Source organism: Phaeoacremonium minimum, assembly GCF_000392275.1.
Source record: "Phaeoacremonium minimum UCRPA7 unplaced genomic scaffold PA7_03_scaffold_420, whole genome shotgun sequence".
NCBI classification, from domain to species: Eukaryota; Fungi; Ascomycota; class Sordariomycetes; order Togniniales; family Togniniaceae; genus Phaeoacremonium; species Phaeoacremonium minimum.
The window spans coordinates 94,612-109,795 of NW_006921322.1; the positions used below are offsets into that span (position 1 = coordinate 94,612).

Here is a 15,184-nt window from a genome sequence, read left to right on the forward strand (position 1 = left end):
CTGCCTGTGCCCAAGTCTATGTGGCTCTTTAACGCCAAACCAATGTTCATAATGTGTCCGTACTCATCCTTCACAGTGGAACATCTGTCCACGTAGGCACCTTGATGCTCTTAAATCAGTGCTGGCCAGTTTTGCCAGCAGCATGCGCACCAAGATACGCACCAAGACGCGCGAGCCTCAACCTCTCGACTGGGCAAAATTGTGCGCCATGTCCTGCCCACCCGTCCTCCTCCTCTCGTCGCCGCCTCCTCCGCTTCCGTATCCTCTCCTCCGCCGCCACTCCCTGACGCCATTCTCGACCTCGTTCCACGACACGCCGTCCCGCACCAGCCACATGGTCACGCCCAGCGTCTCGACGTCGCGGTTGCGCGCCTCGTCGTCGAAGAAGAGCATCTCGGTGAAGGGAATCCCCGTGCGCTTCGCCAGCGCCTCCATGTGCCGTATCTTGCTGGAGGGATAGATCTCCAGGCCGCCATCGAAGAAGTCCAGCGCCCGCCGCGCCTTCTCCTTCTTGCCGCCGCTGCTGTTGTTGGATTTGGACGGGGACGCCTCGACGAGGTCTTCGCCGCCTGCCTGCTGCTGGGACGCCGAGGACTGCAGCGAGGGCGGCGGGACGTAGAGCAGCTTGAGCATGTCGCGGGCGAGGTCGGGGGCGTGGGTGCGGCTGGCGACGCCGAGGCGGATGCCGGCGAGGGGCAGGGTGTAGAGGATCTTGGGGACGTCGGAGTAGAAGGCGTAGTGCTCGCCGGTGCGGTCCTGGGCGGCGGCGTTGGCGGAGCCGGGGACGGCCTTGAGGGGCGGGGTGACGTGGGTGTCGACCCAGAAGGGCCACAGGGTGTAGTCGAGGTCGAAGATGACGAGCCGGGGCAGCGGCTGGTCGTCGGTCAGGATGCGCGGCAGCAGCGAGTCGGTCGTCGACGCCGAGGCGGTCTTTGTGGTGGTGATGATGGTCGACACGCTGCCGCTGCCGCTGCCGTTGGCGTTGCCCATTGACGGCGGCGGCCCGCTCTTGGAGAGCTTCCGGGGCATCGTACGAAGCTCGAGATGCCCAATATCTAAAGCTCGACGCCGACCAAGGTGGGGTAGGGGTAACCACCCAGAGGGGTACAGTACAGCACGAAGATGCACACGTGTGACACCGGCTTTCCGGGCAGCTTGGCTCTTGGGGTTCCTGTGCTAGCAGTACGGCGTCTCTCTCGTGGTAGCAATCCGCAGGGCGAGGCGAGGCGTGGCTGGCTTCGAATGTGGTGACGCAGGGCGAGCGGTAGTCAGATCAATGGCCGATCCGCGGTGGATGTTGTCTGCCGGAGGTGTAAATGGGGCCACGGAGCTTGGAGATTGCATCTATGTAGGTATCGTTGAAGAGTGCTCTGTTAGTGGAGGCTGCCATTTACTACCTTGCCCCAGAAATTCACTCTGCCCCTTCTCTCCTGTACCTACCTGAGGTATCCAATCCCCCCGCCTTGTCCGTACTGGACTAAGAAGTCAGTGAGACTGGGGCATAACAAAGGATGGAGCTTCGTCGTTAGTCAGAAAGAGCTCAAACTTGGCAGATGACAGAAGAAGCCTCCGAGAAGCCAGTAAGTGTCCAGTCCCCGGTTCCCTAAGCGGACGTACAGTTATCCCTAGCCTGCATGCTCTACTGCATAGGATTCCCACCTGCTGCAGCAATCTGCCGAAATCTCCAATTCTGCTCCTCGTGTCTATCATGGTTTGTATGTACAGATGCTGGATCATGGCTGCACAATCTTATTATAGGCTGTTCTTTGTGAGCCGACAAGAGCTACTCCTCTCACCCGCCTCGGCCTGCTCGGTCCATTGGCTCTGTCGTAATACACGACACGCCCCCCTGATTTCTAATGATGCTGTAACAGCCTCTTCTCACGCCCCCAGAACTGCCGCCCGTAAAGGTCTGCCCACTTGTATCTAAGTGACGATGGCTGAGGCGGAGGAGGAGCTACCCCACTGTGAACCCCGCGGTGCACCATGCCTTTACTGTGCCTCCATCATGGAGTGTAGCCTCCCGTCTGGATGGGGGGATTGGGGTTATATACATCGTCTAGCTCCCGCCGGACTGGCACTCTCCTGGTTGTTTCCTTCTTGATGCCTTCATTGAGCCCCTAAGCGTCTCCCAAGTCGAGTCATTACAGCCTTTGCTCTGCTTCATAGGACGACCACTACCAGTGGCTCAACATCATAGTGCCCAGCATGGCTTCCCCCGTGGAGAAGATCAACCTGTTGCGTATATCACACGTCTACTACAAGCACCAGAATGCCGAGAAGGCCCGACAGTTTATGAAGGACTTTGGTTTCTTTGAGACAGCCCGTGATGGTGCCCGTACATACTATCGCGGCTACGGCGACGAGCCCTTTGTCCTTGCCGTCGAGGAAGCCTCATCCACCGAGTTTGGTGGCACCGCATTTGCTGTCGAGAGCGAAGAAGAGCTGGAACGCGCCTCCAAGATCCTTCCCAAGGAGACAAACCCCAGCGAAGTCTACGAGTTGACGGCACCGGGAGGCGGGAAATGCGTCACCTTCTACGACCCCGTTGATGGCTTCCCTTTCCACCTTGTCTGGGGCCAATCCAAAGTAGAGCCATTGGACCCTCGTTTTCCCGAATTGAAGCCCAATTTTGTAAGTAGTCTTTCCATGTCCAGAATTCGTGGCTTTGAGACCGTAGAAGGACCGGATGAGTTTTGGGCAGGAATGGATTTGTTGATCCATTGACGACTAACACGCACTTTTTTAGCCCGAGAAGCACAACCGCGGGGTGAACCAGACACAGCGATTCGAGAAGAGACCAACACCGGTGCACAAACTCGGCCATTTTGGCATGTGTGTGACCAACTTCAAAAAGTGCTACGAGTTCTATTCGACGTATTTCAACTTTTACCCCAGCGAGGTTTGTGGCCTGATTACCCGTACCCAGAATGCTTGGCTGATGCCCCGGGGCAGCTCATCCATAACGATGCCGGCGAGGATGTCACCGTCTTCTTCCGACTGAACCGTGGCGACATCAAGGTCGACCACCACTGCTTCTTTTTCTTCGAAGGCCCAAAGATGCATGTTCATCACTCGTCCTTTGAGACACACGACTTTGATGCTCAGGTTTTGGGTCACGACTGGCTGAGGCACAAGGGCTATAAGAACTGTTGGGGTGTCGGACGGCATATCATGGGCAGTCAGATATTCGATTACTGGTAAGGCTCAAATTTCTCTTCATACTCCTCTAGGGCCGCCCACGACTAATATGCGATAGGTTTGATCCCTCCGGCTTCATTCTCGAGCATTACGTTGACGGCGACCTCCTCGACATGACCCACCCGACTCAGCAAACAAAGGCAGCACCAGACAACTTGCATGTCTGGGGTGAGTGCCAGCCCTCCAACTTGATACATAGAATCAAGAGACTCATGCTTTACAGGTCCCGATCTACCTCCTACATTCTTGACCTAGGAAAATGGGCGACGACGATATGCTGTATATTATTTAGTCAGTAGCAATATATCTATGCCATTCAATTTGGCCATTGGTTTTCGGGAAGATCTCGCAGATCCTGAATGCATGCAACATCCTGATCGAGGCAGACACATGATTGACATAAGTCCGGGTGAGAAGCAGGAGCGAAATATTGCCCAAGACCATCAATGGTCCTTCCAATTGGTTGTATGCTCAAACCTCACTTGTCATAAGAGACTGGCGAATCCGGTTACCTTTGGATTCTGGGAGGGCTACTGACAGCGGAACTGTCAGGCACCCCCGTCTGTTTCGTCCCGCGCCGTGTTATCCGCAACGAATTTACTGGTGGACTCCTCGAAACAACTTTACATCGACAAGGTTGCTCGTAGATTTGCTCGGCCAATCGATTCACCTCGCGGCACGGGGATTGCGATTTCAAACGGTCTGTGGACCTCGAGTTAACTAAATTTCCTGTTGGTGAGGGCATACGAGGGCCGCCTTACCATCAGCGTACAGACGGCGCATCCCACTGGCCAACGTTTTGCTTCAACTTCAGCTGCCAAGAGTAGAGAAGCTTTGTAATATCAGAGCGCTCGTTACAGTTAGACCTCAGTTGACACAATCACCAATGCGACACATCTTCAGATGCTGTTTTGCGGGCCAGAAACGTTGCGTCAACATGGGGGTCGCCGTCGCACCATCTGGTGGTGGGCTTGGCAATGCGATCAACGGGTTCTGCGCCCGCTGTTCTTTGAAACTTGGCGGGAATGCCTTCACACTTGAAACACCAGACGTACCCGCCATGTCTAGCATATGCTGCCGCGGACCGTGATGGCCTCCCCAGCCTCTCAGGGGACTAAAGAGGGGTTGAATGCCGGTGAAAAGAAATGCAGGCCTTCGCCTTTCGCAGGCTCTGGAGCTCAGCTCAGCTACTACTCTTCGTCTTTGAATTCTCGTGAGCATCTAGCACTAGTGCTGCACTCCAGCTTTCTGTTCCTTCTCTTCTTCTACGGGCAGGGCCTGCGTTTTTATTTTTTTATTTTATTTTATTTTATTTTTTATCGCTGTATTATCATTACCATCATCGTTTTGTTTTCTTGGACAGATCGTACAGTGGGCGCAGTCTCGCATGTGTTGAACTCCAACTGGACAAATCACTCCAATCCGCACTTATACGCGCTCGAGTTTTCAGGGAGATGACAACTCTCCCGCGAAGCGCTCTGCGGTCAGTACCAATTAAAGATCCAAAATCTTATGATCATGGCTAAACTCGATGACAGATCGAGAAGACGCGGGCGTGAACTCATTCGGCTTGGAATTGAAGATGATCTGCGTCTCGAAGTCAGAAGTGACGATGAAGACGGGGATTCGGATGATGAGGATGATATACCATCGCCAAAGGTGATCGCCGCCTCCGAATCTGATGCAGAAGACTCGCCATCCCCAACCACAACAGTATTCCCGCCGGCGGTTCTATCGTCTAGCACCTCCGTTCTGGCAACAATCACATCAACATCTACATCCACATCGATATCCCCTCCTCCTCCACCATCCTCTCCTCCCCCTCCTGCGACTACTACAGTTGCTGCCGCCGAGCCTCCGCCGGTCTTGGCACCGGCAGTCAGCGAGACTACGACGTCTACGTCTTCAACATTGTCGACGACGTCGTTGTCAACTCCCTCTTCCTCATCGACTTCTGTGGTGTTGTCCAGTAGTTCATCACGCCCAGTGGTGACAGTCACTCCTCCCGCCCGAACCACAACCATCGTCTCCACTGCCCTCCCCCCTTCAGATCCCCCTCTTGTCTTCAGCAGCGAGTCCCGAACTACATTGACCACCATCCTTCCACAGACACCCAAAGACGATGCCACTTCCACACTCACCTCCACATCCCTTGCCTCAGAGACTGCGAACGCGCCAAAGGAGTCTCAGACAACCGTTGATGGGCAGAGAGTCTACAAGGAGAAGCAGTCCGATGGACCCCCTGGGAGCATGAAGGTTGGCATAGCCTTCGGAACCGTGGGTGAGTAAATGACGGCACTCGATCTAGTTTCTCGGGCCATCTCCCCGGCAGAATTGCATCGCTTGCTAACACAATCAAAGCTGCCGTATCACTCGTTGTCGGCATTCTATGGTGCGCGTGGCTCATCAAGAGGAGACGGCGGCGGCGCAACAGGGGCGAACGCTTAGCGGACGAGACCAGCTTTCAAGATGGGAGCCGAGGAGAACGGGGCGCCGCATCTGGTTGGCCTGCCGCGGGAGCGATGGCAGCTCCGACCGTCAAGCGTTCCAACGAGTCCATCCTTAACGAAGTCAGGCAAGCCGCTTTCGGTTCATCCAATAACAACGGTGGCGTAGAACCAAGGCAGCAGATGGCCATCGCTGAACTCCCTGCAACCCCATTCGGCCCGAGGATACCGCATGGATTCGACGAGAAAATGCACGATCCGTCCTACCCCCTTCCGGTCCTCAGTCCCTCGCGAGTCGAGCAGCCATCAATACGGAAGAGTATTGCCAGCTGGCTGCGGCGAACGAGTCGGCATCACCCGCTGCGCCTCAACCCCCTGGGTGGAAGGTCCAACAGAACGAGCATGGCATCGAGCATAGCAAGTCGTGATGATCATGCTTTCCGGACGCCGAGTCCTGGCGAAGACGACGTGCCGCCCGTTCCTACCATACCTCCTGTAAACAGTCAAGCGCCCGGGTTGGCACAGCCCGCGCCGACGGTTAGTAAAGACGATGCGGCGGCTTACTATAGGCACTTGCAAAATGGATCGAAGCCTACACTGATACCGTCTGTCACGGATGTGTCGTCAGAAGCAGCAAGTGTTCAAGACGTCTCTCCCGTCGAAAGTCGAAGCAGTGGTGGGACTAGGAGACAAGAGCAGTCCATTTATTCGCTCTACGCAAGCACTGACCTGGACGAGAAGGCGTATCGGAATTGAGGGCACTTGTGTTGGCTGATGTTCACTGAAGGTTAGAGGGACTAATGGAATGGGTGACATGTAGAAAGGCGCGGCATTAGCGGAAAATCTGTGTGCATCTCTTGTTAGCGATCGAACAGCAAGTGTGTCTTGGGTCAGATATGAATTTGGTGTAGTCTAGAGTTATTATGCTCGGCAGCTCCAGCAGTCATCTAAATTTATCCTTGGAGTGACTCCAGAAAGCACGTCAAACTGCCCACATTCCCCTGTCCTCCGTGGGAAAACCAAGCGTGTCATGTTGCCGCATGCCTGCATGGAGGTATCGTATCCATGCCCGGAAGCTTCATCCTCAGAGTGTGGGCCGAGGATCTCAAGTGAAGTGCTGAGTCGCACGCTTTTCCTGCGGGGCTTGAATGCAATGAACACCAGCCGCCCCCCACAGCAGACAGACAGGTAGGCATCTGCAGCTTAGATGTCCAGGAGCACAAGGGCGATAGAAATAGCCGCTGGGAGGGCCTGGACGTAAAGGATCCGCGGGCTGACTGTTGAGGCGCCGTACAAGCCGGCAACGAGGACGCAGCCGGCAAAGAACAGCTGGATCTGGCTCGCCACTTCGGTGACGGGGTGCAGGAGTCCCCAGGCGAGTCCAGCGGCCAAAAAGCCATTGTAGAGACCTTGGTTTGCTGCGAGAACCTTTGTCTTCTCGGCGAAGTCAGCCGTCAACTTGAAGGCCTTGCGACCGCGCGGAGTGGTCCAGAGGAACATCTCGAGGACGGTGATGTAGACGTGGATGCCAGCCACTAGGCCTGTTGCTATGCCTGCGAGGATTGCCATTGTGACGCCGGCCTGTATGTTTTGTTGTTTAAATTAAACAAGAATTGTTTAAAATGGAGAGAAATGAGTGTCGGTATAGCTGTCTGATACCTCGAGGAGATGGCTTGTGCTATGAGAGGAGATTGAAGCTTTTTTCACGGCTTATGAGTGAGAAGGCAGATGTGAAGTTGGATCATCGAACCTCGGCGCATGTTAAAGCTGCCCCGGATCGGGGGAGCCTACCGCTGGAATGTTACCTAGTCCACAGGCCAAGGATCCTGCCAGCACCTAAGCCAGCGCTAATTCGAGGCGCTAATGAAGGGAGGCCAGGAGCAAGCCGCAAGATGGGTCTTGAGAAGTCGTTTTAGAGCACTTGACAGCCGGCGACGCCGATGAATGAATTGGCCTAAAATGACAGAAGCCTTCAGGCTCAGCAGGGTGCCAGATCATTCAATATCAAACCTGCAGTCGATGAGGATGCCTGTTTCAGATTCTTTGACACATGCAAATGTTTCTATCGCTTCTACGAATGGCTGGTCTCTGGTTGAGCAGCTGCGAGCCTCTCTCTTTCTGCAAGAGCGCGCCGCATGGGGAGAATTAATCCGCGCCGAAGAGTCGTCCGAGGTTCCCAATGACATCTTCCACTTTGTAGTATCAATAGCGACTCCAATGCCATACATTCGAGAAGGGTATGTTTTCTGATGGAAAGCTGCTCAAGTCTCTTATTGAATCCTCCATGCCAAGGTGGGATCCGAGAATCATCCAAGAGTCCCAGCTGTCTTGACTCCCACTACACAGCCAATATTAGCAAACCCCAGAAGGATCGAAGATTTCCGCAACACCTACCTCGAGTCGACTTGGTATTTTGCCCCATGAGTAAATCCATCGCAGCTCGAAAGGGAATTTGGAATAGAACTCGAGCCGCTCCTCGGGAGGCTCGCCGATGCTATAAGCAGGGGCTACCTGACGTGTCAACTTCGTCCATTGAATCTGCTCCGTCGAAAGTCGAGCCTCGATGATCTCTGTGACTATGAATCGGCCCTTCGGTGCTAATTGGATCTTTCTCAACGGCTCATGCAGGAGAGCTTTTTCTTCCGAATCGGGCAAGTCCTTGTAGAACGTGCGGTCCATCCCGTATCGAACGGTAACAAACACATCTAGATCAGAGAGCAGCTCCGGCAATCCTTGTATTGTTGACCAGATACCTCGCCATTCAGCCGACATTGCATCTGTAATTTGCTGTGTGCGGCTCGCCCTAAAGGGAGCTTCCGAGCCCCATGCAACACACAGGGCGCGAATGTGAGCTTGATTATCTGCTGGCACAACTGAGAAGAACCTGGAGAACACAGCCCAGTCATGGAAGCTAAACTTGAGGCGCGAGTAAAGGATCGGAAGAAACTCGCGATATATGAAGCGGGAGGTCAGCAACAGTGATAGCCATCCACTGTGTGCACGAGGTTGACAGCCTATTCCGGACATGATACAGGCAAGATGGTTCGGAAAGTTGACCCATCTGCCTATTGAGGAGTACTCCTGAGCATGTAGTTCCGGTAGAGCGGCTGCTATCCATTCAACGTCTGTCATGTGGCGGCATGCGACGCTGTAAAGTTTATCCTCCGCTTTCTCATTGAGAAGGCATCCTGGACGGGAAATATGCAGCATTGACGACGGGACAATGCAACTGAATATGGCGTGGCGGATCTCAGTCGGCAACGACAAGAAGGACAGCGCAGGCAGTAGCTCTAACGATTCGCTCGATGACTTGGCCACGACGGCCATGGCTATTGTGAGGTGGCACGCAAAGTATCAACGCAGCGACGGCCAGATCATGAGGAATGCAGCACCGGGCGAGAGCGGCGAATTATACGGCGTACAATTCGCCGCTTCATGTTGGTTGAGGTGAAACGAGCCCCCACGGAAATGCAGCCAACCTCCGGCGACTACATTTCGGGGGCCGCTGGCAGGCCCTAGCCCCCAACTCAGATACCTGTTGGTTCACGGCAAGAGAAACCACGGTACCAACAACAACAACTGGCTTGTAGCTGGAAACAACAAACGAAGAGACGTCACTTTCTCTTTAATCCAACAGATGAGTTACACAGTTACTTTTATCCAGCGGGGAGAATAGGGTTCAAATGCCCACCTTCTTGACTATGTTTTGTTCATCGACTGCGCCTATCTATGGTAAATCGCCAGCCAGTAACGGTGCATCCTCTAATTCTGGCATCATGTACATCACACCTCCGTCTTCTTGAGGAATATAACCAGTTTTGTAGCGAATGAAGATAGCCAGAGCGAGAAAAGCACATGTGTCAGCGTGACTCTGGTCCTTGCACTCGCCTGCCAATTCCCAGCCATAACAGTCTCCGTCCTTGCCATCAGTAGTGTGTCCATTGTTCAGCAGATGGGTGAACTAAGACGTCTATTGTTAGTCACAGGAATATTTTGTTTGTCTGACAGAGTCAAGGTGGTAGTTTTCACTTGCCTCGTGGAGAAGAACATGCTCAAGCGTCGCGTAAGCATCCATGGCCGTCAAAAGCTCTTCGGCGTCGCCATCGCTCTCCTCTCCAGACAGCGGGCTAAGGTTGCCTATGTTCGCCTTGCTATGGAAGGTCTCCCAGATCATGTCCTCGGTGAGAAGACCATTGCCTTCTGCATCATTCCTGACCAACTCCATTTGGCTCTCGCAGAGCTGTATAACCTCAGGATAGTCCCCTCTGTCGTAATCATCCGGATTCTCTGAGTTCTCATCTTCGACACCTTCCTTCAGATTAGCCTGAAGCGTGACAGCTCGCGTGGCCATCAGGTCTTTGTCTTTGGCTTCTAGGGCGGCTGTTCCCAACCGACAAGAATCAGAGAGAACCAGGCCTGATTTTGGAATCTGGGCCTTGGCCGTGGGGTCAAATAAGTATCGGTCATCGTCTGTCTCTTGGAAACGGCTGAAATCGCAGTGAATTACGACGTCGTCGAGTTTCGGTTCGATAATTGCATCCCATCCTACTTTGACTCGGTATGTTTGTTTCATTGCTGCAACTTTCTGGAGACGATCTTGGGCGTCGTATCAGCAACTTGATCGTCAATAAATCTTGAAATGGCATCTAATGTCTCACCTCGTACTTTTGTGGCCGGTTCCTGGATGGGGGTTCCCAAAAGATAAACCATCACTTCGTCAAGACTAGTGTCTGGGGGTGGATCTTTATTCAAGTATCCGACAGCTAGAGATGCTCTATCCCACACAGCCGAGATAGCGTCTTGAATAACTTGCGGATCTATGCCAAAGACATTTTAATTGACATAAACTTGATACTACAATACTAACAACACCTACGTGAGCATTCTCGGCCTAAGTATATTGTAGCTCCAATAACAGATTCGTGGAGTAAAGACAAGAGCAATATTATCAGAGGAAGATGTGAGTTCATGGCGGTTAAGCTGAAATCAAGAGCACTTGGTGGTTTGACTTGAATGGTGATGTGAGGTACCGCCAAAGAAGATATTTCGACCTTGCCTTCGCACTTCTTTATACTCATCAACTATGGAGCTCGCCTCAGTGCTCTTGTTTGTTGGCGAAATGATAAAATATAATTAGATTTCACGAACCTCCTCTTTCTTGTATTGGTTATTTTCTTCGGCAAGACTGGCATAACACAAGATCCTACTCCGTGGCAAGTGAAGCCGCCATCTGGTTTCACACATCTATGAGTGAATATAGAACCACTAACCATCTACTCTGCCTGGTTAAGCGTTACATCAATCAACCTCAGCCTCACTCACGGCATGCCTATTTGAACTAACAGCATATGGAAAGCCAGAGGTTGGCAATCATCATCACGTCCTCTAATTTCAAGCTTCAAAGTACAATTTACATCGTAATAATTGAATATGAGGTGTAGAGTTTCAGTCAAAGGTACACTTTGGACTCACAAGGCAGAGCGTTGCTTTCGACTATCTATGTGGTCTAATACCCTAACATACACGGCCCCCAGCCTTGGCGGGCGCTTGCATCTTGAGCCGTTGGCTCCAACAGGTGGTAAAGCATGTAGCGTGTCCTTCGATTTGATAGAATCTATGCCGGTTGCCAAAACTCAACTCACGGCCCGTTATCTATTTTCAGTCGTGATGATCCATCAGCTTGATCGTCCCAACCGCCCCAAAGTTGGCTGATGTGTAAGAAAATTGTCGAGATGGCTGTTGGCCGCTTCGATCTTAAGATAAACACACGCACCAACATCATAATAATGGTCATTCAATGACTGTTCGCCACCTATGAATGCATAAAGCATCACAAGAAAATAGCGGGTTTATCGCTAGGTCAATGTATTTAAACGTCTAAAACCCACGCAATAACCGTCACTCCCGAGTAAAGACAATAATACATGTTACATTCGTTGTCTCAAGCGTTTTCCCAAGTTTCTCTATACGCTACTACTCACTCAACAATATGCGGTGTTTTATGATCTTGCACCTTTTACTCTCGTCTATGACTGTGTCACTAGGAGCTGTCATTGATCTAGCTCAAGATGATCAAACCACCACAAGAGTTCCTGTGACGCATCATCCTACGGCCTCTACAGCTGTCACGCTTAAAGTCACTCACACTGCCAACGCGGCCGCGCTGCCAACATTTTCCGTCCAAGGATCGAGATCTAGGAAGTTGTCCTCCACAATGCTGCCACTTGCGCCAGGCATCAAAAGAGCTGTCACTCCCTCAGTGCTCAGTTCCACTCTGGGGAATCCTCCTGACATCGTCATCGGAGCTGTGGTACCGACTGAGTCTGGACAGATTGGAATCAATCCCGTGGACTAGTGCGTTCTCGCCACCATCACAGATACATAGCTAACATTCGAATATAGCACCCCGAAGATAACAGTGAATACGGGCTACTTAACTGAGGTCTTCACCGCTACTCTCAAAGGCTCCGGTGGCGCACCTTCTGCTACCACCACTGGCCCACCTCTCGTCACTGCTACAGTAGTTGACGGTTCTCTAAATATCTTCCTGGCGCCGGGTTTGATGGATAAGCTGACTAAAATCGCGGATACTATCCCAGCATGTGCTGCGAAAAAGCGGAGCGGGCTGTGCGACTGGAGGGCATTTCAGCAGGCTGCTCAAGACGTTGAAGCGGGAATTGACATCGAACTGCTTGAAGCTCAATTGCAGGGTTCTATCATTGAGGCTATGGGCTGGGTAGTGGATGGCACTGTGAGTTTTATCCAGCTCTTAACCCCAGCCACCATGGCAGAGTTGTACACGGCTTTAAGAGCTGCGGGTATTCTAGCGGCCGGTGCGTTTACGGTCTCTCAATTCCTACCCGTAGTATTCAACATCATCAAAACGGGAGCGGCGACAGCAGGAGGCGTTGCGTTCGCAACGGATGCAGTCAGTGCATCCAAAACAGCAGTTCAAACAGCAAATGATGAAGAGAACACTTGCTCAAAGACACGAGAAAAATCTGTAAGGCCCCCTAAAGCTGTGACCGCCTCGATCATGGTAGCTAAAACAGTGGTATTAGCCAAGATGTGGTGGTGATGATTGCCAAGGTGATACTAAGACTCAGATCTGTACAGCGGTGAGTGGCACACTTCAGCTAATATGGAATGACCTAATAAACTCTATGAAAGGGGAAGTATAAAGGTTGCCCTTGCTCAAGGGAGGTAGCTATGGTAGCACAATACCGACCACTGCAATGGGAACTTGATGTTAGAAAGATCATGCAAAATGATTTCCCAGAGTTTAGTAAGACACAGGTCACCAAACCACTGGAGTGTCGCACATACCAGAGATATAACTTCAACATCGATATATGGAAACAGTAAGATGCCGGATACTTACGGATAGGACTTGACATCAAATCAGGTGCTAATATTTACATAGAATCGCTTCTACATTTTGTACTGGTCCAGCAAGGGGTTTGAGGCAAGAGGTGTCTCACGCTTACGATTACATCTACAAGTTCGCGTTCAGCTGGTCTCCAAACAGTAAGACAGCGAACGAAGGCTGTGACTACGCCTGCATTGACATGTTCGACTATTTCTTGTCCGACTCGAAGCTTGGCTGTGAGTATTTCCTCAGCTTGTGGCTGCTCAAAACTGACAGAGGAGCTTGCAGGCATGATAGACTGGCCCAACACAATTGTTGGCGGCGGAACAGAGGAAAATGTTTGCGGTACCGCTAAATGGGGAGTTTCGATTCCCAACGCAACCTACATTACCCCAACTTCCGTGCCTCCAGAGTCTACTGCGCCACCGACACCCGTACCTACTAAGCCTACCTTCTGCTACGACAATAAGAAGTGGAAGAATCACGGTCCAGTCAACGGAGACACTGTGAATCTCTATGTAGATGAAGCATGTAGGTTGTGGAAGGACACAGATGTTCTTAGCATTTCTTCGGGGTTTAAGTACGATATGAAGTGGATCAAAAGTGGTAATTGGTACACTACTTACAACTATGCCATATTTTGGAGAACAACAGATTCCAACTGCATGGATCCTGCCACTACTGGTAAGCGGGTAGCAATGGACGTCTGCAAGGACTTGCTCTATCGAGCTTGGAAGGACTGTAAGTCCAAATCCCGAATTACCTAAGAAACAAAATCTCACAATGCTACAATGGCTGACATCATATTCTGACAGGCAACAACGGAGGCAGCGGAGGCTATTTTGACGTGGGTTGTGTCAGATACGAATTTCGACCTTACGCGTATTTGGAGTATACTTGTACAGATTGTAGCCTCTAAGTGAAAAGATGAGATGTGTATCGATCGCCATGGCTTATGGGCTCTGTGTTTAACTGAGCCACTGGCCTTGTATCTCGTTTCTATTCTCAGCTTAATTTATCAAACACTCTACACTCAGAATCCATAACTTGAACTCAACATCGCCTGGGAATAAGCTGAAGCGAAAACATACCGACATATAATACTGGCGACTTTTCAAATACTGATCTTTCTCCGGCGTAGAGGGCTTGGCGGTCGCTAAGTCACTCACTTAATTTATCCTAAGCAGAGTCGTACCTACTTAGTATATTGAGCCTGCTGATCATAGTGTAGACAGATCTTAGAAATCAAATGCCAAAAAGGGGACAAGGCGTTTCTAGATGTTGCGATACGAACCAGATCAACACTATAGACTGACCTTAACGTGACAGCAGTGAGGTCACCGTTAACATTCTAGAAGAGGAGGATACCCAGTCACTGTACTGCTGAGAGTTGCCAGCTACGCTTTGGGCATTTAGATGTAAAGTATCTGGCATATTACTGATTCTGCCTTGATTAGTTTTAAAATCGATTCCTTCAATAATACAGAGAATTTTGACTTGTCTACAAAGAATGGAGGAAAAGAATGGACCACTTATACCCGTATTCTATCCACCCAGCTCAATTATTGTGATTGTCCACTAAGAAGATTAATGTTGTATGTACCAGGTGTAAAATAAGCCTGGCAAGTGGTATCAGCGCTTGGCGTGCAACATGGTAAAGCGAGACCGAGAATCGTTCTTAAAATTTGGGGTAATACGTTCGCTATCAAATGCCGAGAGCACATGAATGGAATAAGTGTTCCTGCCGAGATTTGCCAAGAGGAATATCCTCTTATTTGTTCTTCTTTTCTTTATCATTGAGACCTTTGGCAGTGCATCACATTTGTTATGAGCCAAGGCCTGCGATTGCGCAATCAAAATTGTTGAAAACAGTCAAAGATCAGATCTACTCCAGATCAAAGACAAACAATTGTACACATATAAAGCGATGGAAATGTTGGAGCAGCGGCCCGCACCAGGCTTCATCTTCATTGAAAGATTTCTCCTAGCAATCGCCATGATTTTTCCATTGAATTTTATTGCTCTCCTCAGCCTCAGCTGCCTAGCGCCTGGAGCACTGGCTGTCAGCAATTCAGACATCATTGCTCATACAGGTACTCCAGTTGGGCAAGTAGAGGTCCATAATGGGAGTAGGTTAGCTGCGGCATCATCTAACCAGTACTGACGG

The 15,184-nt window shown here is 51.2% G+C and overlaps 4 protein-coding genes across 4 annotated transcripts; 1 reads left to right on the forward strand and 3 right to left on the reverse strand.

The window, feature by feature from the left end:
* Positions 1-177: 177 nt before the first annotated feature.
* On the reverse strand, positions 178-990 carry UCRPA7_5635 (putative magnesium-dependent phosphatase 1 protein; the record flags this gene model as incomplete). The annotated part of the gene is made up of 1 exon (XM_007918180.1): positions 178-990. The coding sequence occupies one exon, from the start codon at positions 988-990 to the stop codon at positions 178-180; it is 813 nt and encodes a 270-aa protein (XP_007916371.1).
* A 1,218-nt stretch (positions 991-2,208) lies between these two features.
* UCRPA7_5636 (putative glyoxalase family protein) lies at positions 2,209-3,456 on the forward strand (the record flags this gene model as incomplete). The annotated part of the gene is made up of 5 exons (XM_007918181.1): positions 2,209-2,634; positions 2,750-2,902; positions 2,956-3,200; positions 3,260-3,369; positions 3,425-3,456. 5 exons carry the CDS (start codon positions 2,209-2,211, stop codon positions 3,454-3,456), a joined length of 966 nt encoding a protein of 321 aa, XP_007916372.1.
* A 3,395-nt stretch (positions 3,457-6,851) lies between these two features.
* On the reverse strand, positions 6,852-7,217 carry UCRPA7_5637 (putative integral membrane protein; the record flags this gene model as incomplete). Its single annotated transcript, XM_007918182.1, has 1 exon — positions 6,852-7,217. One exon carries the CDS (start codon positions 7,215-7,217, stop codon positions 6,852-6,854), a length of 366 nt encoding a protein of 121 aa, XP_007916373.1.
* Positions 7,218-9,624: 2,407 nt separating this feature from the next.
* Positions 9,625-10,358, reverse strand: UCRPA7_5638 (hypothetical protein; the record flags this gene model as incomplete). The annotated part of the gene is made up of 2 exons (XM_007918183.1): positions 9,625-10,244; positions 10,307-10,358. The coding sequence occupies 2 exons, from the start codon at positions 10,356-10,358 to the stop codon at positions 9,625-9,627; spliced, it is 672 nt and encodes a 223-aa protein (XP_007916374.1).
* Between the last annotated feature and the right edge of the window lie 4,826 nt (positions 10,359-15,184).